At 33.7% G+C, this 27,663-nt stretch overlaps 1 protein-coding gene across 1 annotated transcript; it reads left to right on the forward strand.

Moving 5' to 3' along the window:
• The first annotated feature begins 10,706 nt into the window (after nucleotides 1-10,706).
• LOC106143230 (serine protease gd) lies at nucleotides 10,707-16,721 on the forward strand. Its single transcript, XM_013345254.2, has 7 exons — nucleotides 10,707-10,966; nucleotides 11,092-11,283; nucleotides 12,174-12,402; nucleotides 14,066-14,178; nucleotides 14,885-15,046; nucleotides 15,277-15,439; nucleotides 15,949-16,721. The coding sequence occupies exons 1-7, from the start codon at nucleotides 10,733-10,735 to the stop codon at nucleotides 16,176-16,178; spliced, it is 1,323 nt and encodes a 440-aa protein (XP_013200708.2). The 5' UTR covers nucleotides 10,707-10,732; the 3' UTR covers nucleotides 16,179-16,721.
• The last annotated feature ends 10,942 nt before the right edge of the window (nucleotides 16,722-27,663 follow it).

Below are 27,663 nucleotides of genomic sequence, written 5' to 3' on the forward strand. Positions count from 1 at the left end.
CAATGACATTTCAACTACTGACCTTAATTATTTGGAATCCGCTAATCATAGGTTAGGGATGCTTCAGATATTGTTTCAAAGCTTTTACAATCAGCTACTTTATGACACCAAACCCGATTAGGGATTTTTGATACATTTATTATTAGTGTTTTTGTTGTTCAGTCGTATTTTTAAGGGTTCCTTCTCGCAAATATTAAAGTAATAACATAGCCAATAATTCATGAAATACTTAGTATTTTTGGTAATCGACAATATTAGAATATAATTTCGTTTCGCGTTTCCAGTTGGATACAATTACCATAATTTTGTTTTGTGAAAATCCTCGATCATTTATGAGAGTATTGTGGAACTACATAATAATATTATGATAACTCTATTTTGATAAAATCACATACCAAAATTAAGAATTGAAGGATAATTCTCATCAAAATGAAAACAAAACATTTCATTTGCATTTTCTTAGAAAACTGTCACAAAGTTGTATGTTAATTCTCGGAGTCACCTTTTGCAAGGATAATTTTATTTTCTGACTTAAAATGTATGTATTCTGTCTCTTTGTATTGCTCTGTTCGTAATGAAATTTTAACTTTGTGTTGTAAAAGTTAACACTAGTTTATCATTTTAAATTAAGTTAAAACTTTAAGCATTTTAGCCATCTCGTGTATCTTTGCTAATTACTTGAAAATACTGCAACGAAACAGTTATTTATAAAAAGATGCATTAACGGTGAAAGGTCATTGACTGCAATAATTTATCTGTAAAGTTTTGTATGATGTTAATAGTTGCTCATATAACTTTGATTGACTTGACAAATTTAATGTAACGTTATTTTGTGAAAAGGTATCGGTAGCAAGCATCTGTGGTACAGTGGTTTAGCTATCTGACACAAAAACTTGCTTGTTCCAAGGTGCACAGATTCAAAACCTATATTTACAGTCAGGTGCACAAGAATAGATGCTCCTTCGATGAGAAAAAATATCGTAACTATGATCCAAGCTTAGTCGCAGTGGTCAGACGGGAGTCGCATCGTGTAAAATCCTGTCTTATCAGACTCACAATCATAGGCCTTGGGCTCTTTTTTCTACGTAGGTGAGAACGTGACTGGTACTAACACTAGGAGAATGAAAATTTTGTTCTAAATCGCTAATATCGTGAACTGCCTTTCCCACAGAAAACCTTCTCATGTCATTTTACTGTATCCTGCAGAATTTTCCTTTTCGTCACAAATGATAATCGTAATAGAACATAAAATCATTACGGTCTCTTAATACTATTAAGATGTTTCCCCAACAAAACACCCCTCTTACAAAGAGATGGACAGGAAATATAGAAAATAACTTATCAATATTGTGTTGTCGACGAACATTCGCAGATTGATTCATTTTATTTGTCTCACTATTATTGATGAAAATAGAATTACAAAAAGTTTCTGATGTATGGAAATAGATAATAGGATTATTTCTTGTTATAAGAGTACGTAAGTATGTACATTTAAAAGTATTGTCATTTAAGAATTGTATTTTTACTTTTTACGATAGATTTAAAAAAAACTCCACTTGTCAGATGACGAAATGTTACTTTACTTCGAGGCTAATCTCAATCAGTGTGAATTGTTAAGAAATAATTTTAAATAACTGTATCAATAATTTGAAATTGAGAATTTGCCTTACTTTAAATATTAATGAGATGTGTTATAAATTTATATCCGTTAATAGCCACTACTATGGTGTTTACATTTACTGGCGATAGTTAAATTAACCATTATCGATGTAGTAATCTTTGCCGACAGAGTTACTACCAAACAAAGCGGGTTGTTTTGTTACAAAAAATAGAATGCTAAACAATTAGAGAGTCATATAAAAAAGTTTTGTAGTAAAATTTTTTTTATTAAATGGTTTGGTAATCCAATATCCATTTTTAGGTTACGGATAATATACACGACACGTTAAATTATTAAAAACCATCAATTTTTAAATCGTACATATACATATATTCCTGAAATGTAGAATAAAATGTCCGAGTTCTCTCCAAGACCTATAACTCCAGATAAAAGACGTCATATTTCATAACAGCTTATAAATTTAAACCTGCACTTCACAATGATTCTTCAACAATAAGGCACTCTCACACTATCTGGCTCACAATGGCACAATGCGACGAGTCAGTCAGTTCCATGTTACCACTAATTAATCTGCGTATTCACCACGGAAAATATTCTTTGCCACTGAAGCCAACGGTAATTGCATTTTGTGTATTTTTAATGAATTGTACCAAAGACATCCGTGTAACTTTTTTATTTTCAGCGGTTGGAAATAATAGGCTCTGTGTAGGTTTGAGTGAAAAGGTGGATGTTTTAAAAATAGTGGAAGCAACACCAATTGCTAATTCCGACTAGTGCTGATCTATTTTTAGAGCTGGTAAGAAATCTTTCGTAAGTTTATTTCTATTCATCCACATTTCTTTTCTAAGTTTATATATTTGTGAAGTTGACGCAATTGAAACAAAAGCTGCAAAATCAGTTTGTTACCGCTTCTTCTGCACTGATGATTTAGAAGCGGCAGTAAACTTAGTCGTAAGTAATTTATTTGATGTCATCATATACAATACAATACAATACAAATTATCTTTATTGCCCATAATAGAGTACATATGTAGTAGAAACATACATTGTGAATAGGCAAAGGCGGACTATAATCGCTAAGATTTAACAATTATTAATTAATTCATTCATTCGTATAGGCACGTCTTTATCCCTTTCGGGGAAGACAGAGCCAACAATCTTGAAGAGACTGATTGGCCACGTCCAGCTGTTTGGCTTTATGATAGAATTGAGATTAAAATAGTGACAGGTTGCAAGCCAATCGCCTAAAATAAGAATTCCAAGATTATAAGCCTGTCTTTTAGTCGCCTCTTACGATATCTCTGGGAAATGAGATGGAGTGGTCCTATTCTTTTTATATTGGTGCCGGGAACCACACGGAACAACAATTATTAAATATATAATGAATAAAAAATATTGAATTTGAATATTCTGCTCTAGCTACCGACCTACCCTTTCTACCCTAGAACATAGTAAAGATCTTGAAAACTTGCCTGGCACGTCGGGCTGCAAAATGCACTTAAAAAAAAAAACATCGTCTTTTAGCAAGACTATCGCAGTTGGGTCCTCCCGTAGCTCGGTTCTTCTGCAGGTATAATCCTGGATAATTCCCTTCACCACAGACCACAATCCTGGAAAATGAATTACACGTATTTAATTCTCTTAACTCTTAAGTTCTCGGACACCATAGATCTGATCTGAAATCATACATTACGCATGGCAAAGCATCTTATAGCACATATCATTAAAGTAATACCTACAATAGAGTTGAGAATGTACTCAAGCAATCATTTTATCAACTAGAGCAATAATCCTATTTTACAAGATGTAGCAACGTAACGTTCAATGCTCCCAGATGGGTATCTAGTGAGTCTCTTGTGTTTGGTTTCAAGCATTATAGAGTGTGCATTGAGCTTAATGGACTTTGGTTTGGGTTTGGGATTGGGTTATAAAATAGTGTGATCAGTGGTGTGTTCGTTTGTGATGAGTAACCTGTATTTTTGTTCTTTAAATAATTATTTCAAAAATTTGTATCATAAATCATATCAAAACGTAATCGCCATAGATTTTTGCTAAATCTTTTCCATGGATGTCGTGAAATGTGACTTAGGAAATAAGTAGAAAACTAGTGCTTTCTTGCTAGTCTGGTAGCAAAGAGAAAAATATTGGTAGCACCTGCTTCTCGCAGACTGGAAATTCCTTAAGGGAAAGGCTTTTATAAGTTGGGATTCTTCTATTATACGATGGGTTAGCAACCTGCCTCTGACAACTACACAATCTATCCAGCTCAATACTTTACCAAGACTGAAAACTCTGCCTTCTCCGTAAGGGGGAAGATGTCATTTTCTTGGTGTATGCATTTATATAAATACTAAATTAGAATCAATTAAATTCCTCGCACTTGGCATTGCGCGCTCTAGTTGCAACCAAAACCGTTCCGTACCAGTTCTATGACTTCAACTCTAACCTACCTACACAATACGCAGCCAATAAGTACCCCGAAGCACATTTCAGTGTTTGCCATTGACAAGACACAGAATACAAGACAATGTCGTGATATATTAATTATCTGTTTGCTGTTTGACTGGTAGTATTTGCTTCTATCTTAATTAACATTCTCGTACATTGTACTAAATATATTCGACGTATGTCACAAATTGTTCGAGCAGTGAGCCATTTCCTGCTATTTTTATTTCAATCGAGTCTGTATTTTTAAATTTAATTATTTATTGTTTTTAATATCATTATTGCACAGAAATTTACACAGATGCTAGAAATAGTATAGAATAAGAAAATAAATAAATCACTTGTAATGGCTGACTTATCTATCACCTTCCAGTCAACCGGCATACCTATTAGCTGATAGATTTATATGTATTTTCACGAATGATAACTCGTGAGTCGCCTAATATATAATATGCCAGTGTCGTTAAATTGTCTAAGAATTTTTCTTTGACTTGGTGAAATTTGACTTGTTGAATGCGTAGCGACTCATCGCATACTTTCACCCATCATTTTTATCAGATTTAAAAGTTTCATTGACTTCATCAAGCCATTACTAATTGAGTGAATCCAATTCGAAGGCTAGACGGCGGTGGGCGAGTTAAAAATACATTTTCTTTACTATTCAATTCCGGATGAGAGAGTACAGACATAGCATGGATTTTCCTCGCTTCGTTTCTGTTGTTTCGAGACGTTAATGTTGAGCTGCATTGTGTTTAAACTTATTGTGTCGAAAAAAAGATAATGGTAGTGGTGCCTGTAGTTATAAGTACAGTAGGACTGATACAAGAAAGAACAATTTACTGCCACGGTTCGAAAAAATATTATATTTTTATATTAAATTTTCAGGATCATTTCCTTATGATATCGTGTATTGAGTGGAAACTGGTTAATTAATTTTATTACTTACACGAGTAAGTTTAAATAGGAAAATATTTTCTCCTTTCTTAGCCTTTTTGAACCATCTTGGTGGAGACCTTCTTCAAACAATGAAAACCCAATAAACAATTTCGTAACATGCAAATCCCTTGCAAACACATTGCGGAAATAAAACAATTCAAACCACTTCATTTAGATCTGACAAGTGATACTAATTTGGCATCTCCAAACAACGGAAGCTCATAGTGTTGTAAATAGTATTTTTCCGCTATAAATCTCCCGGAGCGGTCAAATCTGGTACATTAATCAGGCGTGTCGTATCGGCCGATCCCGCAATACCAAGTGGCCGTGATTTATCGGCGCCCGAGTTACGTCTGCCACCTGTCTCACGTACACAAATGTTTTAGAAATAAAATGTGAGCGGAATTTCCCCTTTTTCGAGGAACAAAAGATGTGTCGATAATGGTAAAACGTTGCTTAAGATCAGCTTGATCATGCTTTCAGTTACAACTGATTGCTATTGGTCGACCAGGGCTTCGATGGGGGCCTTCCAGGGCAAAGGTTCAAATCCTACCACGGCTATGTACCCATGTCTCTTTTATAAGCAATTTACTTTAGTTTGAGTGCAAATTTATAGTTTTAAAGTGAGGAACCTGCACATTTAGCATGGATGTAACACACAATTTTAACATAATGATCTTATATCAGTTAGCCCCCTCGAAAGGTTGCGGAGGTTAGAGAGGTGAGGTATATAACCCATGCAAGAACGCAAGAAGGTACTTGTTGACCATGCAATGTTGCTGAAAAAGAGATAAGTATAGGTTGGAATGTAACTAGTTGCCCAATCTTAGCTATCTCAGTATCAATTATCAAGATTAGGTTGCTTGTGTTTTTCTTCACTATTCATTGGTATTATTCCGCAATTAGCACAGATTAGATTTAGCCTTTTATTAGCTATTAGGGTCTGATTGAGTTCTTTAAATTTTTTATATTAGATTCTTAGGTGGTCAGCAAAATTACCTTACTAGTGCCTAGGATTTCAAAGTACGACTTTAACAAATTCCATCGTATTGGAACCATAAGTGTTTTAATGATGCTTAAAAAATAAAGAGATAAAAATAACTCACATGTTTGTTTACATTATAGAACTAAGTGAATATAAAGAATTTATACTGCTACAGTTTCCGTTTAGATTTTCAGAAGCGTAACATAACTAAATTAATAATATTAAATGTTCGCATTCTTTACTTAACTTCAAGCTATGTATGTATATTACGAACAAGTATAACCACTATGCCAAGAATATCTCTGCGAAACAAATAAGAACAGCGTCTTAGACTATAACTAGCAACTGTGAGGAGTCCCGAAGATACAAGACGAGGTATTTCTTCAAAAGGAAACTTGTAAAAACAAACTAGGAGCCAGTATCCCCCTGCTTCTCGCATAAACGCACTCTTGTATGCTTACCAACGACAAAGGGAAAGTTTGAGCTCAAGCGCCTGAAAAATATTACCCAACTTAAGTTTAATCTCTTGAAAGAACCGTTGTAAATAGAAGAGCTCTTAGACATCAAAATGTTTGCTAAGATATGACTGTTCTTTTCGCCAATTTATTTTTATTAATACCTACAAAGAAATTGGCGTTATTTTGAAGTAAATAGTATATGGTGCCAAATGAAGTAATAATATTTATCTGGTTCGGTAGGAGGTAAAGAAATCAAAGAAAACACAAGTTACAATTTGTGTAATGAATACCTTCCCATTACATGTAACATAAATATATTTAGTTCACAAACTACATGTATTCTTCATTAGAAAAGTAGACTATTATCAACACAATTTACTTCATTTCTTTCGCCTCCGGACAAAGCGAAAGAAATGAAGTAAAACAAAAATCAACTCCAAAGAATGCTTTATCCTTGAATTTTATTTGACAACAACCAGTTTTATATAAAAAACTGATAGTTTTATTTCTACTTTATAATTACAAAATAAATTAAAATTATATCACGTTTCGAAGAAATTAATCCACTATCGCTGTTCTTTGAAATGTTAAGCGAGTAAATACCCAACAGATAAAAGAGTGTTTTGTTGTGTCTCGACTTACCATTAACGTTGAACAAAGTTAAAATATTTCTCAGTTGTTATAAGGATGGAACGGTCTTTGTTATGAGAGAAGAAAGTAAGAGCGTCATTTCTCTTCCACCAAGTGATGCATTTCGCATAATCCCACTGATAAATTTAAATGTGAAAGTTCGTGGGGTGTGTATGTTTGTTACTCTTTCACTCAAAGCAATGGTGGATGCTAGTTTATTTCACGAGTAAAATTAATTAAAAAAAACCGAGCAAAAACCCAACTCACTTTAAATAGGTACATAAAACTAAATTAACAAATATAATTAAAATAAAATTTTTCAATGTACTTACATTTTCATCTTAATTTATTTTAAGGGAATGCAAATCAACTTTAATAATTAAATTATAATTTATGACACACTACTTCCTATTGACTGTAATTAGAGATGCCACAACGAACTGCTACAAGGGTGAAAAGTACCACAATAGAAAAGAGGTCGTTGCAACTATGATTAAAGACCTGCGATGCGATTCACTTATAAATAAATTGTTACCTATACATACATAATAGTCACGTCTTTGACAGTGGACAGAGCCAGAGTAATCTTGAAAAGACTGAAAGGTCACGTTCAGCTATTCAGACATAATCATTTGTATTTATTTTTACATAATATCTGCCTACCATAGTCACCTTACTTAACTATTTTATATCTTCACTTGCCACGATCCTTGTGTACCTATATGTATACGAAAAAAACTCCGAAGTGTTTTTTTATGTAAGAGTAACAAACTATATATATCGTGATATTAATATATCGCTCCTGTCGTAGAAGCCCCTAACCATCAACTATCATTCATATAAGTGCTTACTAGTTAGGCATTGTATTACCACAAGGCCTCAATTAGGCAGGCGATGTGAATGGACGTCAGGTACCTATAAAGTGAGAGCACTCCCAATAATCCACCACTATCAGTAATACCACTCCGTCGAGAGGCTTCTATTGTATGATACCTATATTTTAGAAAATCTTGATGATATTGTTCGTCTATATTTTTTGTCGGCCATATTGTTTTACATAAAGTACCTTTAAATATAAGAGTTGTAGCTTTACTATAAAAAGTGAATGTAAATATGTAATGGAAAATTTTATGAATCTACTTATTCAGGCAACTGAACGTGTAACCATGATCCGGGCAGGGTGAGGTTCGAACATGGTCAAAAGGGAGACGTTTCGTGTGATTAACTGACCTACCCACTTTATAATCGTAGCCCGGATTCCTCAGGGAAAATGCAACCGGGACTTACGTTACGATCATGATGACTGTCAGAAATATTTCGCTACTCTGTTATCATTGTTCAACTTCTTTGTTCAATGGACTTGTAGTATCGTTTCTGGTGAATGGTGAAAACTAAAGTATTATACAATTTATGGATTGGTTCTACAAATTATTTTTTGGAGAGCCACTATATAAAAAAATATTTAAGACTATTTTAAGAAGTGGTATATTTAAATTTTTATTGTACCTGCCCATACTATTTATATTATAAAGTATTACTACAAAATAACAAAGCCGTGACAAAGTTCTAAAGTGAAATTTCAGGCATGTTTGCAATCCTTAAAAGTATTGTGTTAATTTCGTCCTCGATATGGCGCGCCCGGAATGCTTTTGACTTGGAAACCCTTGCAACGCACCCTTTGCCAAATTTTATTAATTTCTGACGAGATACTGATGTAGATTTTGTTTGAAGATTAAAATCAGTGCATCTATGTATGCGTGGTTTAACATGTGGCGAAATGTGTAGGTAAAAAACTAGATTTTTTTCGTTTAACACAGTAATGTAACGATAATTGTACAATATTTTTAACTGATAGTAACTATGAACACAACAAACAATTCTTTTTCTTCGAATTTGTATCAAACATTAATTTATTAAAACACCTAATTTATTAATTATTAGTGTAAGTTTAAATGTAACTAATGTTTTATGTTGAACGATAAAATTAGTAGATAAATGAGGATCTGTGCCAATAAAAGTAAGAGCAGGGTACTGTAAGACAACCAAATTTGCATGGGTGAGCATTTATAGCTTGCCATATTTTTATGTCAATGAATTGAGGTTCGGTGTGTGATTAAGTAAATTGGACAAGAATTTTTTGATGTGTAATATAAATTGGATAACGTTTGTTGTTTCTAAGCTATTGTTAAAATCTTACAACAGATTTGATTATAATATTGCATGCATTAGAAGAATAAATAAACAAACTAAAAACTTATAACAAGGTCAATGATAAATATACCTAATTCTATTAAATACATTTTTATCAAAAACGCGTAGTGTTCTCAGTAGGTGTGTGATAAATTTATGTTAAAGGTCAAATATATATAGATATAAAGCTGTTAATTCAATAATACATAAATACTATACAGGTCGTCACAAAAATATATACGTTAAACTTACAACCAGTCTCAAATTTATTCATTAGAAATTTTCCAAAATTGCATAATAATAATTAAAAAGTGTATTTGACTATGTCTTTAAAAGATTTTGAAGTCGGTTACATAAACTACACTTCCAAAATAATTTTGTACTTTTTGGATAAGCTAAAAGTTTATCAACTGGTTCACAACGGGTCTACGTGGGAACTGCATTTTGCTATTTCAGTTATTTGAGTAACGTATGCAGGTACATGAGTATGGCACATTAAGTCCAGTCACGGAGCGTTTGAGAGCACCGCCTCCGTTGACCAGTGTACACAAACACAGACTTATTCATGGATTAGCTTGTTCAAGATTTTGATATTTGTAAATTATAGCTGAACATGTACAGTGTACAAATATTTAAGGGTGTAAGGACTTACTTAGCTTAGTTACGTACCGTATCACAGGTTACTCAAGGGATTTGCTTCAAGAATTTGTCTCTAGGATTATACACGTGTGAACGTTCTGCGGCTATTTGTGTATTAAATACTTTATTTTTATAAAAAGAGAAAAGGGGTTATTTGTATTATATTTTTTTGTGTTCCAGGACATAATTATCAGACCATTTTGTTCATTTTTACTTTTTAGTTCTTAATTTCACAAATATTGTCACTATTTGAATCTCAATTCCATCATTTAGCCATACAGTTGAACGTGGCCTCTTTGTCAAGACTGTGGGCTCTGTCTACCCCGCAAGGGATATAGGCGTGACTTCATGTATGTTTTTTCACAAATATCTTTCATACAGTAGGAAATATTAATCACGGCTATGTATGATTTATAAATACCGATACATGTTTTCACTTGTGTTTATTTAGGTTTTTTCAGGTCAGCGCACTAATATCTGGGCTACCTACGAATGTAGCGTTGTTTGCAGTATTATAAATTCTTTGTCATTCATGACTAATTTACAATAAAGTGTTCTAATTCGCACTTATTATATTTGTACAAGGAATATTTTAACGTAATATCTGTATTAATTATTACAATTGAGTCACAAAAACTTTCACTTAAAAGGAGCTGTTTTCAAATAACCACAATCATTTTCCGCGTTATGCTCAATTTGAATTGTGTTTTTTGAACAACTTGTATAAAGATAAGTTGTTTTTGTTTTCATGTTGTCAGTTTAGAGATAAAAATTGAGCATAAATTTAGTTACTGAAGTGCGTTTGGATAAACTGGTGTATTTAAAAATATGAACAATATAATGAAATGTTTACCGTGGCTATTATATTTGATAGTAAATGTTACAGCTATGTCTATTAATGGTTCTGCATTAATGAGATACGATCCCTGTGGATTAGGGGTCATATATTTTGATAAGATAGCCGATCGGTTGTGGATGGGTGCTATGAATTTTGGTCTCTATAGTAATTTACCAGACACGCTGGTTGAAATAAGTTTTGGAAAAGAAGTATCTATATTTTCGGTAAGTTTAGAATTGATACATTTTAATTTTTATTAATTAAGTTGTTAAAATATTAAACGTACCACTGATATTTTTAATTGAGATTTTAAAATAATAGTTATGTCTTATTCTAACATTTCTTTCAGGATAAATCTATCACTGTCTTTAATGATATAAGCAACAAAAATAAATTTAAACTTATACCTCATGACAGCAGCGTAAAAAACTACAATTTCTATGCAGCAATTCTGAGCAACAGCGACAACACAGATACAGATTTTCCTCTTGTAACTGAGTTCAAGTTGAATAATGTTTCTTTGTGCAATGAAGAAATAAAGGTGAGTAAACATATTCTTGTGTTTAATCTGTAGCGGGAGCGATGTTTCGGCTTGACCACCACCAAAGGGAAGATCATCCGCCAGGCTAGCTGTTATGACTGGGGCACCGCGGCTTCTACGATGTTGAGTCGGAGGTTGTATGTATGCTCCAATCCTTGAAATCTTGAGCGAGCGAGAGTTAAATATTGGATGAGCGCGTCAATTTCTCCGCGATGATTGACAGTTGGGGTGTGACATTAGGGATGTCGCCGCAAACCAAAAAACTAATCTTATTCTTTAAACATTTTAAATAAATCAAAGCTGTTTGGAAACCTTAAATACATCTCTTAACTTATAGGTAGATTGGGGTATACACGTAGTGTCCTCGAATTACAACCTAATTATTACATACATATGGTCACGTCTATATCACTTGTAGGGTAGACAGAGCAAACAGTCTTGAAAAGACTGATAGGCCACGTTCAGCTATTAGGTTAAATGATAGAATTCAAATAGTGATAGGTTGCTAGCCCATCGTCTAAAAAAAGAATCCCAAATTTGTAAGCCTATCCCTTAGTCACATTTTACGACACTTTAAATTATTTCTTAAATCGAATACAATACTTATTATTATATTTTCTTTCTCTATATCAGTTTGTTGCTTCAAAGATATTTTGTTATATAATATCATACTAACTTATGGTACTTTGAAGCACGCGTTGAAAAAGCATCCACTGAGTGAGGGTCGCTTCTGTCAAATATTTCCCTTTTGGTCGGTTACATCCATTGTTCTATGAGTATCCAGAGTCTATGTAATTAAATTATGTGGTTTTAGAAAAACCAAGTCAAAACCATGTCAAAAACCGAGTCAAAAAAAGTACCAAGAAATTATAAAACAATCCTTATTTCAGAACTCAATGACAATCGAGTCTTTAAATGTAACCGAAAACGAGGACAATAACTACCAACATGTGTGTGGGAGAAGATCGTTAGACCATACCGAATTGGTATCGGTGAGGACCGAAGCCGACGCTGGAGATTGGCCATGGCATGTTGCGATATTCATAAGGGACCTTAACACAACCGAGGAAGAATATTATTGCGGAGGCAATATCATATCTAGGACAGCTATCTTAACAGGTTTGTTCTCCTAAACATTTTATTGGGATATCGACATTGATGTTGATATAAAATAGATGATACATATATACCATGGTTTAGTTTCTTATCAAAGCTACTGATGGTTTATTGTCTTTTTTTTAAGTTTGGGAAGTCTGTGGAAACTTCCTTACAGTAAAAATAATTGGTAGTTTCTATAGGTATAGATTGGTACTGAATTTCCGTTTGCTGTGCCCGCAAGAATCTCTTTCCATTTCCTGTGGGTATGTTGAAATATACTCTCTTAGTTTTTTATTTTTTCTTCCCAATATATGGGAAATTTCAGCTTCAATCAATTTACTCTCAACAGTTTCGGCTGTACTTGTCTGTCAGTCAATCATTCATTCACCCACCTAGTTCTTTTATTCCCAAAAAAGAACTGTCTCATAGGAGTCATGATTCAATTTTTTTTTACTTTTCGAGTTTTAATGAAGTTTGGCACAAAGATAAGATAAACCTTTAATCCATACATATAATAAAACTGTAACTGAACTTTGTCTGTACATTGAAGATATTTAAAAAAAAATTATAAGGGGTCTTTTTAGGATCAATAGAAGCCAAAACAATTTTTTTTAGAATTTTTGTCTGTCTGTCTGTCCCTCTGTCTGTCCGTCTGTCTGTCTGTATGTATGTTTGTACGCGTATCACGCAAAATCTACCAAACGGATCTGAACGAAATTCGGCACAGATATAGTTAGTAACCTGGATTAGAATATAGCCTACTTTTTATCCTGAAATTCTATCCCAAGGGGATGAAATAGGGGGTGCAAGATTGTATGGAACTTCGTCATTTTTGAATCGATATAAAAAGCTATAAATAATTAATTATTATATTTAATACTAATACTAATATTATAAAGCTGAAGATTTTGTTTGAACGCGCTAATCCCAGGAACTACTGGTTCGAATTGAAAAATTCTTTTCGTGTTGAATAGACCAATTATCGAGGTAGGCTTTAGGCTATATAACATCACGCTGCAACTATAAGGAGCAAATAAATAATGGAAAATGTGAAAAATACGGGGAAAATTATTCACACTTGAGGGCTTCAACAATGCCCAAAATAACTATTCCATGCGGACGAAGAAGCGGGCACAGCTAGTATTAATATAAATCTACTTTTATCTTGGCATTTTCTACAGCAGCTAATAAGGTAAAATTAATGAAACAACAAAAAGTCAACAATAATGCGTCTAACATTCTTTGCCTATTGCATAGTTGCTCCGCGGACACGATATTGTCTTAGTGGCAATAAGCACGAACCTATCAACGTTTATCGTAAGCGTTGACTGTTGTTGCGTGTTGGATCTGTTTTACTAGTCTCCTTCACGACCGCATACTTTGTATACCTATTGAAATAGACAATAAATAAGTTAACAATCTGATACAAAACAATGTCATGTTACTGTTACACTTCCAAGATTTCCTTTGGTTTACGAATGTCTCATAAGGAATTCTCAATACTATACTTGATACATCGATTTTACAATTGAGACTGATACAAGTAATATTATTTAGGTATTCAAGCTGAACTACAGCATCTGCGACAAAGAATTTTTAGATATAAGAAATAACCATAAATTGTTTTCTAGATGGTGTTTTTGTGTTTTTATTTCATGGTCATTTGTAATTTATTTCTTTTCAGCTGGACATTGTATGCGGAAAGACGGGAAAACTATTGAAACGAATAGAATCAAAGTAGTCGCTGGGGTTAGCAATCGTAATGATCTCAATCAGATTGGAAGGCAGACTTATTTTGTAAGTAAAACATTTTAAAAGAATAAGAATGCACAAAGAACATTGATATACATATAAATACATACGTAAGCCGGCCGTCATACGTAAGTCACAAAACTTGAACGCCTTTAGCAGGATGGTTTAATGTTGGAAGTGAGGTTTGAAAATAGAGGCAGGTTGGTAGCTAATCGCCAAAAGAAATTAATTTTATAAGCTCTTGTCTTGATTAACTTTTACAAATAAGCGATAAGTGAAAGCCGTCGGCATACACTACCTTTGGTTTTTTTGGCTACCCGACTAGCACGTAAGCTGAATGAATCTGCTTATTGTTTTCTAATATACTCCATCCCTTTCCCGTGAATTTCGTGAAAGCTAACCACCAATCATAAACAACCATGATCTAAGCTGGGATTTACGGGGCCATGCAAGAGGGCAGATGTCAGTAACTTTGTTTTATACCGTTCCGAGATCCATTAAGGATCTTTTCTTAGTTATGCTGATTAGTTTCAAGGCTAACTAATGCTTTTAGTTTGGGGAAAAAACATCGCGATCTAATGTGGGTGAGGTTCCCGTGCAATGGTTGCGGAGGGCAGGCGAGAGTCGATTTACCCAATTAACGATCGTGATCAAAGGCCGAGCTCGGACTCTTCCCTAAATAGGAAATCAGTACAAAAAAGGCTTGAAGGATGATGAAACTATCTAACACCTATCATGTTTCTATTTCCAGGCTGAAGAGGCAATACTGCATCCAAGTTACTCTGATAGGCTTGCCGTTGCAGATTTAGCTGTGATCAAAGTGAATCGCTTGCAGTACACAAAATATGTGCAACCGATTTGCTTGTGGGGACCAGTCTATGATAAGGAAAAATTATTTGGAGTTCAGGCTACGGTGTGTAAAATTAAACTGCATCTTTATAAACAACTATGATAATTTTAACGACTTTTGTGTCTAAATTTCAAGTAAAAACTCGTATAAAATCTTCTTTACTTTCGTAGAAACGTTCTTTTCGGGGCAAATAAAAGATTAGTAGCAAAATGAAATTTTATGTTTTTAGAAATATGATGCATTCGTTAGAGAAAAAAAAACATCACTGACCCAGTAAAATGTAATAATTTCAGGTTGTCGGATTTGGCCAAACAGAGACCAACGAGCCTTCAAAAGTTTTAAGGTCAACTTACACCATGATCCAGAATGACACAACGTGTCTCAACTTCTCATACAACGTGTACCGGGAACTCCTCAATGAATTCACATTCTGCGCAGGATATGGGCCTTCGTCCAGTAAGTATTACTCCCGAAACTTAAAACTATTTTTTTATACAATAATAAAACTATCCACTAGGGGTAGATAGATAGATAATTCATTTATTTGATTTGCTACAAACAATTTACAATTTCATATGGAATACAAATTAATTAGGGTATGAGTTGGAGCAATACAAAAAAGTCACAACTCAACGAATTTATTGCTAGGGTAGACGTACTCGTACATAACAATCTTGATAATACTCAAAGGCCATGTTCAGCTGTATGTCTTAATGAAATTGAGATTCAAATAGATTTTTTTTTAAACAATGGTGAAAATAACAATACCACTGACATTGTTGCTTAGTATATACCTGTGTTATATTTTAACGTGAGGGCTATTTATAGAATTGTAGTTATGAACTTACTTTTGCTTAACATTTCTGAGTGAGTGAGTATGTATAACGATACTATATTTTACAATAAATACTTGCATAGATAAATATCTAAGACCCAAATTATATATAGGTTTATTCAATTTACAGATATCAACCCCAGAAATGGTGACAGTGGTGGTGGTTTAGTGCTTGGGGTCCTGCAGCCGGACCACCGAATCAGCTGGTTCCTTCGAGGGGTTCTCTCAAAGTGCGGGGTATCCCCAGGGCACAGGGATTGCGATCCCACATATTACGTTGTTTATACAGATGTGGGTCCATATTATGGCTGGGTTTACCATCATTCAGGGTTAAAGTTTACTGTTAATATTCCTAATTAGCTTTTTGGGTGGCTCAATGATTGTGATATTATGAAAAATAATCTAAGGGGCGTTTTTGCCGAGGCCATATATAGTTTTAAAATATGATTAAAGAAAAAAAAATAGAAGCTCAATAAAAATATTATACAAAGAGATGAATTATTGAGGAAATGCGTATTAGAGAAGAGATATAATCTTATCTGAGTAAATTTTGATAAAAATAATTGATTCGCATTTTAAATGGGGATAGAACAAATAATCAAATGCCTAGTGATAAATAATTTAAATTTAGTTAAACTTGTGATAATAATTTCTAGCTTTTTAAACTTCACAAAATACTTATAAGATGGTAATCTCTATTTTGTACTACCAACACAACTTTTTGTACGTATATCTTTATAATAATGTAAGGAAAGATCATACGAGTATGTCAACTTGTTTATTTAATATTGGTTTCATATGCACTCGTGACAACACACAACAACAACAACAACAATGTGCAACAACGTGTGAAACTCTTATGGAGTGAGCACATAAATAAAACATTAAAACTATTGAATCTCATTTTTCTTTTTCTTTAGTTGTGTCACCTTTTGAGTATGTGACTGAACGTCATCATTTAGTAGAAAATGTAAGATCAAGTTAGTTAGTCGTTAGTTACATTAAAAAAATATAGTATATTTCGTAAGGATATGATTTGAGCAACAACGTTTAGACGCAACTCAAGTAAAAAGAATGTAATACCTCAAGTAGTTAATTAAAACTTGATACAACAATCTAAAGATAAGGGAGCATAATGGAGACTTTTATAATACGAAGCCTTCTTTTTGTTCGGTGACACTTTTTAATAAGATTTTAATAAATTATTCAGGAGCGTCGAGTCGTATCACAAAATAATAAGTTTACAGATTGATAAAGCGCAAGCCGTTCAAGCAGTGTAAAAAGAGAACCTATATGTTTTACCTGTCACTATTTAAATCTCAATTATCAATAAGCTTCCAAGACTGCTGGCTCTGTGTACCCTGCAAGGGATATTGACGTGATTATATGAATAAAAGAATGAATGTTTTTACGCTTTGCTTTGAAGCCCAGAGTTGAATAGCGGCGTTTAGGCGATAAAAAGAAACCTATAGAAACAAAAAATAACAGTAACAAACAAACAGTACAATAGGCGGACTTAACATTAAGTCCGCCTATTGTACTTTTCAAATTGTAATTGTTACAATAAAGAATAAATAAATAAACACACCATGATTAAATGTAGGTACCTAACGGATATATTGATTGATTACGGCGCTAGATTTTTTACTGCATTCGTTTAATGATAGAATTTGGAGAATCTATAAATTGATAATCATTTTGTATCTTGAACATTGCTTCAGCTCACTGAATTTCACTTCACTCACAACTCACAATCTGTCTTTTCTGAATTCTTTTTAATTTTCATGACGTTGCCTCGGTATAATGTTGCCTTTTTTCATTTCCTTGGAAGACACTCCGCTCTACCTTCTTATAGACTAATTTACTTACCAACAAAATGTTAAATCAAATACAATACTAGATTTTTGATATTTAATATTCTAACATTATGAAATGCTTATGAATATAATATAAATATATAAGGGACAAATAAAATTAACTCTATTTAAAAAATAAATTAAGTAAAACATTAGTTCCGTCGCGGTGTTCCAAAATTATAAATTTATTTTAAACAGCAGTACTTATGTTTTACTTGTAAAATATAATTATTTGTTTGTAAACAGTTGATTGTAGATAACAGAATATGTATTATACAAAGTATGTAATGTATTATAAGGAATACTTTAAGGGTATGACAAAAACAATAATACACAACAGCGGACTTCTATCTATGAACCAGTTATCTGAAAGTGCTAGTTATATTTAATCCCGGGCTCTGAAATTACGCAACTGGATAAACGACCTACAAAAGTTATCCTATTTTATGTAGGAATAATATATAGGAAATATTAGTTTTATTAAAAACAAATTTTGTGATATTTTCAGCCGTGAGAGAATATTCGGTGGCTTTTAAAAAAAGGTGGTAGTTTGCTAATAAACTAGGGTGAGAGGATAGGCTAGCAACCTAGTCACTATCTGAATCTGAATTTCGTCACTAAGCCATTCAATTACATGTAGGCTTTCAGCCTTTTAAACACTGTTGTCTCTGTCTATCCTTCAAGGCAAAAAGTCGTTAAGAACGGTGATAAGCTCGGCCATGAATATCATAACGTGACGGTGAAGCCGCAGGCAACGTTTAGTGTATTATAAAATAGGTTCTAGGAGCTCACAATGAGGCGATGGCGTGTAATTGGATTTCTGAGACGCAACACGTCCTCAGTCTTCACTGGAATAAGGGGTATCTACTTTAATAATAAATTGCTCTTATGCGGCACTGCTTGGCTAGAAATTGAGATGCGGGAAATAAAATATGCAAATTCAGGTACTTAATGTATACAATGTCTAGTAAATATGAATCCCAAGTTCTTAATCGAACGTTTGCGAATTTAATGGGTAAAAGAGACTTTTTATTAAAGCAACAAGATGCAAAAAGTCCACTTGTTGCTAGCGATGATTTTCAAAGAGATAATAGTAAAAGAAAGACTTCCCATGGAAGATGCATATGTGTCAATTACAGCTATGCCTTTCAGTACTTTCAGTTCTAAATTGACTATCACTCAGTTGGTGTAGTGATTCATTTATAATTATAATTTTTTTGAAAGCCAGAATTCCAACTGACGCGTAATTAATGTCCCTAATCGTCTCACCATAACCGACTATGTAACGGCCCAACCCGTTGCAGAAAACGTCGTAAACACCAGAGTTTGTGGCCTCCAGCGACCCTGCAGTGGCATAAACCATTAGTGTTGATTGTTATTCGGACGCCGATTGGCAGTCGACAAACTAGGTTTCTCACTAACAGTTTATGCTTCGTAGAAACGTTTCATTGGAACTAAAAGAATGGTGTTGCAATTTTCAAAGAATCAATATTTGAAAATAGTTTGCAGTGTGACCTGGGTGTTTTGTTAAAAGCAATATTGGCACAATCTGAAACTGACGAGCTAGCATGAAGAATTATATCAATGTGCATATAGCGAAAGAAGTATGTACGGAACGTAGCAAGTGGAAAGATGTACCTAGTCTCTGCCTACCCCTCCGGGAAGAAGTCGTAATTTTAGATAAGTCTGTATATGTGTTGTTAGAACATAACGTTTTTGTATCCACCTCTTTCTCGCATTCAGGGCAGTAAAAAATATTTTTATATGAATATCAGTTATTCACTTGGATCCAGTTTTAGACTCGACAAGTACCATGAAAATTGATGTCTATGGGTGAAAGGAATCATCTCGACATACAAATTATTCTTACATATTGTAATGAGATGACGTATTGTAAAATCTCAATGGAAAAAGAGACGTAGTTATAAGCAAGTAATAATGATAATATGTATCTTAGGAATTGTTAAGGTAATGCTTTAGTTTGATAGCATTAATTGTGGTTCTCACAAGCGGATGAAGATTTGCATTGCACATTAGGCAATCGATCGCTACTGTTGTCATAAGATAAGGTACTTAGTCGTGAAGACAGCCATTTCATGTTAAGTCAATAGCGTTAATTGTAAACAATAGTTAATAATATATGCCTTATTTGTGATACTCTAACGATAACCACAATAGCAATGATTAAAGCTGGCACTGATATTCCGGGTAAGTTTTTTACTAATTTACCTACTAGATACTCATCACTCTGGTTCTTAAAACAAAGATTATTTTCCAAAATTCTTGCCAGATTGTTAGTCTTCAGCAAAAGCTAGTTATTAAAATATCTTGGTGCCAACCTAATAAATAAATTGTAAGACATAAAATGAAACAAAATTTATCTTTGGTTCATCTCAGTTAGGTATTTTACAACAGCAGTTAAAATACGTTATTTATAACCGCAGACAGTCGCTTTTATTTCTGCGACACAAAACAATGTTTAGTTTTCATTCTCCATAGGTATAACATCAGAAAGCTAACCAAATACAATTTCGTTTGGTACACGTTGCATATGTTCTAGAAAGAGCGATCCCATTCGGTACATTTAATTTTATTGTTAATTTTGTTGTGAAGAAGCGTGTCATTAAATTTTGCAAGGATCGAGTGAAACTATGCACTTTCGATTCTAGAGGTAATGCAATTCAGGAATGAGAACGGCAAGTGGATAATGAGCTCAGTTCTACATTTATCGTAAAACTGATTTGTGAAAAATGTTGGTTACTGTCTTAAATATAAATGTGCCTGTGTTAAAAAGAGAACTTTTTATATTAATCTTCTAGCAAAATGTTTCCTTTTGGTCATAAGAATACGGAGAGCTGATAATTTTGAATATTTGTATCACGAATTATTTACAATCAAGTAGATGCTACAAAGAGTGACGGAATTTTTCTTATAAATAATGAAAAAGATTGAGTTAGCCCCAGAGTAAGGTCAAGAATTGTGTTTTCAAATACTAACTCAACGTAACTTTTTTAAGACCAAACTGAGGTATATTTTTCAAAATTTTACTGAGTAATTTATTCATATTTTTTTGAGAGGGCCAATAGTATTAACTAGTAGACACAAGTACCCCACATGCAATAAATCAACTAACCTGAGGCGTAAGAGAACCCTTCTACAGAGTACCTTTTATAAATATTGAAATTGCTGCAACAACGGTTATGCACAAAATTACTTTGAAACAAAAATTGTTCTCTTCTGTTTACTTAGTTGTGCTCTTGCGAGTTCAATTACTAAAATAAATATCTGCGAGGGAGTTTTGCTAAAGTATTTCATTTCAGGAAAGAAATAGATTCAGACTATCGATTTTCGCTCAAACATTGGGATTCAAAACAATTGTTTTTATTGAATGGTATCTTTACATATCCATTAACAAAATGTTTAAGTCAACTGTGATTTTACAAAAGCTGGAAAAGGGAGGCAAGAAAATTAAATATATCTGTTAAATGTAATCACTACTAGTGAGACTAAGAAAAAGAAGCGATAAAAACTCTTGGTCTAAGCAAAAATCTGGGATTAAAAATACCATTCAATGTAATTAGACATACAACTTTAAACTCGAATACAATAAAGGAATTCTAGAAAAAATATATACAAGTATTTAGAAAAGCAATATTCAAATACAAAGAATTTACGTAATTCAGTAGGTATTAGAAAAATCCCGGGTCCACCAATTCCAATAGGAACATAACTCGAATGTAAACTTAGAACATTTTCCGTTCCAGTCGGTCCAAGACATTACCCACATCATTTGCGTACATTCTAGCTTCTCTGGATTTAATGGAGCAAAAGACAATTTCCTCCACAGTCACTGCTATGCTCGTAAGCTGTTGTGTTACTCTATTGTAAATATTTTTGCTAAATGTTTTAAAGTCGTCAATGTTGTATTGAATACACAAGTATTTTTTCATAAGATATTGCTAAATGTTACAACTTACTTTTTTTTGTAGCAAACACTTTTTTTTCAAATTACTGTGATGCTTACTCGTAGGTATAATAGTCATGTTGAAATTCAGCTAAATAGTTTTAAGTACAAACAACTCTATCTCTCATAATCTCATATCGTAATAACTCATAAGAACAGTAACATAGAGAACACTTTGGGGAAAATAAACCTAAAACAGCAGAAACCTTCTAGCATTTTACAGCGTTGGTTTAAACAGGTAGACACGGAGTCAGGTTATCCTGCCACATTTTAGGCATTAACTAACACTAGAACCTAACGTTTTAATACATGGAGTTTTACCCACGGCTTTGTCCAACTTAGAAAAGCAACTGGCATTTACTGTTTAGACTGATTCTAGTAAACTGAACACTGAATAGCAGGCAGAACTAACCGAGCTTTACGACTGAACCGCTGGTGCATGCCTGTGCATTAAATTAGTGGAAATAAATTGTGCAGTTCGAACATATGGACCGTTAACTCAACATTTGATTGGAACTTTACGGTTCAAAATTCAAATCCAAAAGCAAATTCTGTCATCGTAACTTTACTCTATTTCAAATTTGATTTACATTTGATATATCAAGTCTAATCTTTTACCTAATCTTTTACCTATCGAATTTATCTTTATGATGTAACGAGAGTGAATTACCAAAGCGAAGATTTTCCGCCAGTGATTGGATGTAGCCTGAAGAACTTGTGATTAGTTGTGATGGACACTCAACTGGTGATATTGACATGATTGGACTTCACTTCACCATCACTAGCTTCAAACCTCTTCATTACTGTCATCGACTGCTGCGACCGATACAGTTGCAATGTGTATAACTATAGCAGAGTATGTATAATCCACTATATTGGAGTTCATTGACACGACTATGAAAAAAAAAAACCAAAATTGACTGACATTTATAGAATACCCATACCAATAAGCTTTTGACTTCATAATCTGTCTCTTACATGTTAACCTTAAGACAACAAAAATAGATGTCCAATTTCCTTTGTCACGACCCGTGAAGGACAAAATGCTTTCTCAATCGTTCCGCAGTCCTTTCACAAATAAACTGCTTGAAGTTGGAAAAGAAATCGACGTATATTCACCTGACGGGCACGGAAATAAGGCATCTCGCGTTTGTCGCCGAGACACCTGCGTACGAATTGGCCATTCTTCAAAATGACCGTGTTTCGATTGAGATGTTAGTTAGGTATTTCAATTCAAATCGTACATGGATAGAAGTAAAATATTTTGGCAATATCAGGAATTTAATATGATTTTGAACAAAACTTTTTTTGTGGTCATTATTAGACAGATATAAGTCATACTTAGACCTTAAAAATAGAAAAAAGTTCATCAGAGGTGGAACTTATTGGTGCAACCCAAGCGTTGCATTGCTTGCTTTGCTTAAAACGATAGAAGTTTTCTACTTATTTATCTTTTAAAATTGTGATACATACATACATACATCAAATCACGCCTTTTCCCGGAGGGATAGGCAGAGACTACATCTTTCCACATGTGATGACAACTAAATTAAACTTAAATCTAATTTAATGATAATTTATTTTAATTTATTTGTGCAATTGTTTTTTATCAATGATAATTCTAGTAATCAAGCTACCTTACTAAAAATAACTAAACATTTGGTGATAATGATGAAATTTATGTTAATAGGCACTTATGGTTTCTTTAAACGACACGAAATTAGGTTTTACTTGAACAACATCGATTCTAAAATTTCACTCGAAAGCAGCTGTGTGCAAAGAAACTTTAAAAATGACTCACATTGTGGACCACACATTGACTTTTCCCAGTTGACTGACTCCGAGCATGACTGAGCCATGACATTATAAAATGTTAGCTTACCGCTTCACTGGGTGTTTAACACCTGGCGGATATTAAACTAACGATGTATCAGTACTCGGCAATATTGTGTACATTTTTAATTGATAGTAAACTTCTAGCTGTAAGTACCTAACCTACAGCCATGGTTGTCGGTGAGGGATTAATTTTACATTTAGGGTAGCCCTACAGTAGAAATAAATTAATGATACACATATAAAAAAGCAAGCTCGTCGGTTTCGGGTTCTCTAGACCTGACCTATCGTTAGGACGTCCCTGATCGATGATCAAGGTACGAAGAGAGTTATTAACGTGGTTGAATCGAAAGAAGTATGCAGGGGTCATGGCAAGTGGAAAGATGTTGCTCTGCCTACCCCTCCGGGTAAGTAGTGTCATTTTATATTTTTTAAAGGCCAAGAACCCGTCACTATTTGAATCTCAAGAGAGATTGTTAGTCCTATCTATCCCGTAATGGATATAGCCGTAATTATATGTACATACGTATAATAACGTAATTTTTCAACTATTGTCGGTACACTCTCTCAATCGTATTTGTGTTCCCAGTGGCACTCTCCGCCTTATCTAGGGCCTGGGATCCGCTTCAAATTGTCGCATACAAATACTTACAATACAGACTTATTATTTATTTGGCAATACGTCTTTAGAATATTAGGTATTTCAATGGAAGGCTAAAACCTTTCTAAATAGTTTAATACCGTGCTACGATCGATCAATGCGTTGTCGTGGTTTTATTTAGTTATTTACTAAAAATGTGTAAATTAAAATTCAAATGGTGAAAATAAAAGTTCAGTTACAATTTATGCGGTGTAAGTTACAATCGGAACGATTTAATTAAGTAATTAACTCAAGAACTTCTTAATCGCATGTCCGAGTGTCGTTTCACAGACTAATCCTTGATAAAAATACGTGGTGCAGCCAACACTTAAAAATTAAAGCGCTATACAATTTTTGTGACTTTACGGTGGAAAAGATAAGGTTCATGATCGAGTAAAAACGAAAAAAAAAAACTATGTTGGCGTATTATGTTTCCTTTTTTTGGTATTACAAGCGTCAAGCAATCCTCTGTTTCCCATGTAAAAGCATTCCACACCTGGGTTCGTTACGTGACATTCAGCAATAAACGCCTCAGAGTTTCCCTTTTGGAAGAACCACTATTTTCAACCCTATTTGTATCATATTAAGGGCAAAACATAGTTAAAAACGAATAGTGATATATGGCAGCAAATAAGGTTAGTGGAGTTAGAGGCTGCGAATATATAAATTGGGTAACACGCAAATGCGTGTTAGTGGGTTATAGGCCAGATTTCATGATGGTAAGGGCGCTTGAAACTCTTTATACATACAAACATATTACCACGTTTATATCCCGGACAGAGCACAGAACACAGAGCCAACAGTCTTGAAAAGATCGAAAGGCGTTCATCGTTCAGCTGTATGACTTTATAATTTTATTGAGATGCATACAAACTCAATATTAATAAAGTCAATATTAATAAAGTTCGTGCACGCACAATGTAAGTCTAATTGTAGTACACATTGTGGTAATTTAAAAAAACTATTTATATTTTCGGATTTCGGTTATCGCAACGAATGAGAAGAACTATCCATTGCCTTTATTGAAATTCTGCTACTTTACTTTAATTCAGTTGAAGCTATTTCATCGTTTTTCTTATCTCAAGCCATCATGAACGTGACCTTTGAATATTTTGATAACATACATACATACATACATAAAATCACGCCTCTTTCCCGGAGGGGTAGGCAGAGACTACCTCTTTCCACTTGCCACGATCTCTGCATACTTCTTTCGCTTCGTCCACATTCATAACTCTCTTCATACAAGCTCGGCGGTTTCGGGTACTTTTGACCTGACCCTTTACCAGGACGTCCTTAATTTGATCAAGATACGTTCGTCTAGGTCTTCCCACTCCGACCTTTCCCTCCACACTCTCCTTGTATATCTGCTTAGTCAACCTGCTTTCATTCATCCTCTCCACATGACCGAACCATCTTAACATACCCTTTTCTATTCCTGTAACTACATCTTCTTTCACATCACAACATTCCCTTATCACGCTGTTCCTTATCCTGTCACTCAATTTCACACCCATCATACTCCTTAACGCTCTCATTTCCACTGCATTTATTCTGCTTTCATGCTTTATTTTGATAACTGTAGTACTTAATTGAATTGACACTGAACTTTAGGCTTATTAATGATTTACGTATCTATATTTACTAGATAGGTAGTTATTCGTTGTAGAATAACTAGCCATTTTTCAGTAGATATGGCTTTATTCAATAAAATTATACAGTATGACTTTGAGCATGTGACAGAAATGAAATGTTCCTTTTATGATAAAAGGTGTCAAAGCTAATTTGGAGGTTGCATATCACCACATTCTCCCCAGGTTTTAAGAAAGATCGTAATCTTGAAGATGAGACGGTGGACGTCGGTCTCTAGTAGAACGTCGCAGTTCAGGGTTTTGTGTTGAAGTAGCATCTGTCAAATTAACTGGTTCCTGTTCTTCAGTTGTTGTCTCTTCGTTTGACTCTGCTGAATCCCAATTAGATGAATCAGAATCAGCCTCCTCAGTAGAAGTACCCATTGGGGCTAAGTGCCTGTTTGAAACTACTAATTCTTGTTCATTCTGTAATCTTATGTATGAATGAAGGTTGTTAGCTTCTAATAATTGTACTTCTTCTACAAGAGGAATATATAAGCTAATGTGGAGGTTGCATATCACCACATTCGTCGTAACATTTCTGTTAAGCGTAAATTTGTGTAATTGCATTTTATAAAACATCAGGCGTATAAATTAAGAACCAAATATACAGCTATTAAAATTTTCGTATAAAATTATTTGAAAATTAATCATTTCAAGGTCCAAATTTTTTCTCATTATACAAATATGGCAATGAATGTGAGATTGCCTACTTGTTTCCCCACTTTCCCCATAAAACAGATAGGGCGTTACGTACGAAAAGAAAATTTATTCTTCAGCGATAACAAGAACACTTTTTATATCAAAATCAAAGCGTTGTTCGCGTTTCTTTGATGTGCCACATTTTCTTCGGCTCGACTTCTATTCCAAGCACGTACAGTTATAATCATGTTCGACTCCGACAATGTTTGATAAAGTCTCGTGTCTTTCACGAAAAATGACGTACAATTTGCTAGCGTACCAAAATACTGCGATAGTATGCGTTCGTGAATTTTCATTATTTTTATACTGATTCCACGCAGGAACGTTTGAATAATGATAATAATTTTTAAGCAAAGTTGATAAATTAAAATCATTTTTGTTAAGAAAAAAAAACAGTCTTTTATCTATAGGAATCGAAACTTATAGATACCATTCTTAATTTTATGCTTTTATAATAATATATCCTATAAACCTAATATTAAGAATAGCATTTTTTACAAAGTGTTTGCAGCAGCACCTTAATACTTTAATCCTTCTTATTCAAAATTTCACACACTTTTCGGTCCTCCCGTTTTGTCCAGGTTTCCATTCCATAAGTTCCAACTCAACAGTTTAAAGTCAAGTATTTATTGGAGCGCTGGAAGCAGTTAAAGCCGAGAGCATCCGATTGGGCAGGATTTAGTCGAAAATTGGCCAAATGAAAGCTCAATGAACGTGTCACGGCGAGTCGCTGGGCACATTTATCCACGTCCGAATAGTCCGCATTGCCGTACCTTAGTGCTGAGAAGAGTCGATTGTTGTAAATGTCTATTTTTGTCTTTGTCTACTTTTGTAAGTAAACTTAAATAACAAGAGAAGATTTTTCTTTCGCTATTCGGTAAATATTTGGAAAAGCAGGTTTATTATATATTTTCGTCATTTGTCAAACGGTTAAGGCGCCCCATTTTAAAAATGCGTTGTAACATAGAATGGAAGGCAGTTTTAAACTCTTCTGACTAACTGAACATATTGTTCCTTTTTTATTGGTCTTCTTGACATATTAATTAAGGGTTCGTTAACACTTGACTTAGCTAAAAGCCCACTGTCAATTTTGTCTTTCTAATTTTGTGAATTTGTGTTTTCAGATAATTTTGGCTTTATATTTTTTGTTTTGTAATGTGATATGAAATATTAAGTACTATCTGACCTAACTTAAACCAGCTTTAAAGGTATGAAACTA

Source organism: Amyelois transitella, chromosome 9 (assembly GCF_032362555.1).
Source record: "Amyelois transitella isolate CPQ chromosome 9, ilAmyTran1.1, whole genome shotgun sequence".
In the NCBI taxonomy this organism is placed as follows: domain Eukaryota; kingdom Metazoa; phylum Arthropoda; class Insecta; order Lepidoptera; family Pyralidae; genus Amyelois; species Amyelois transitella.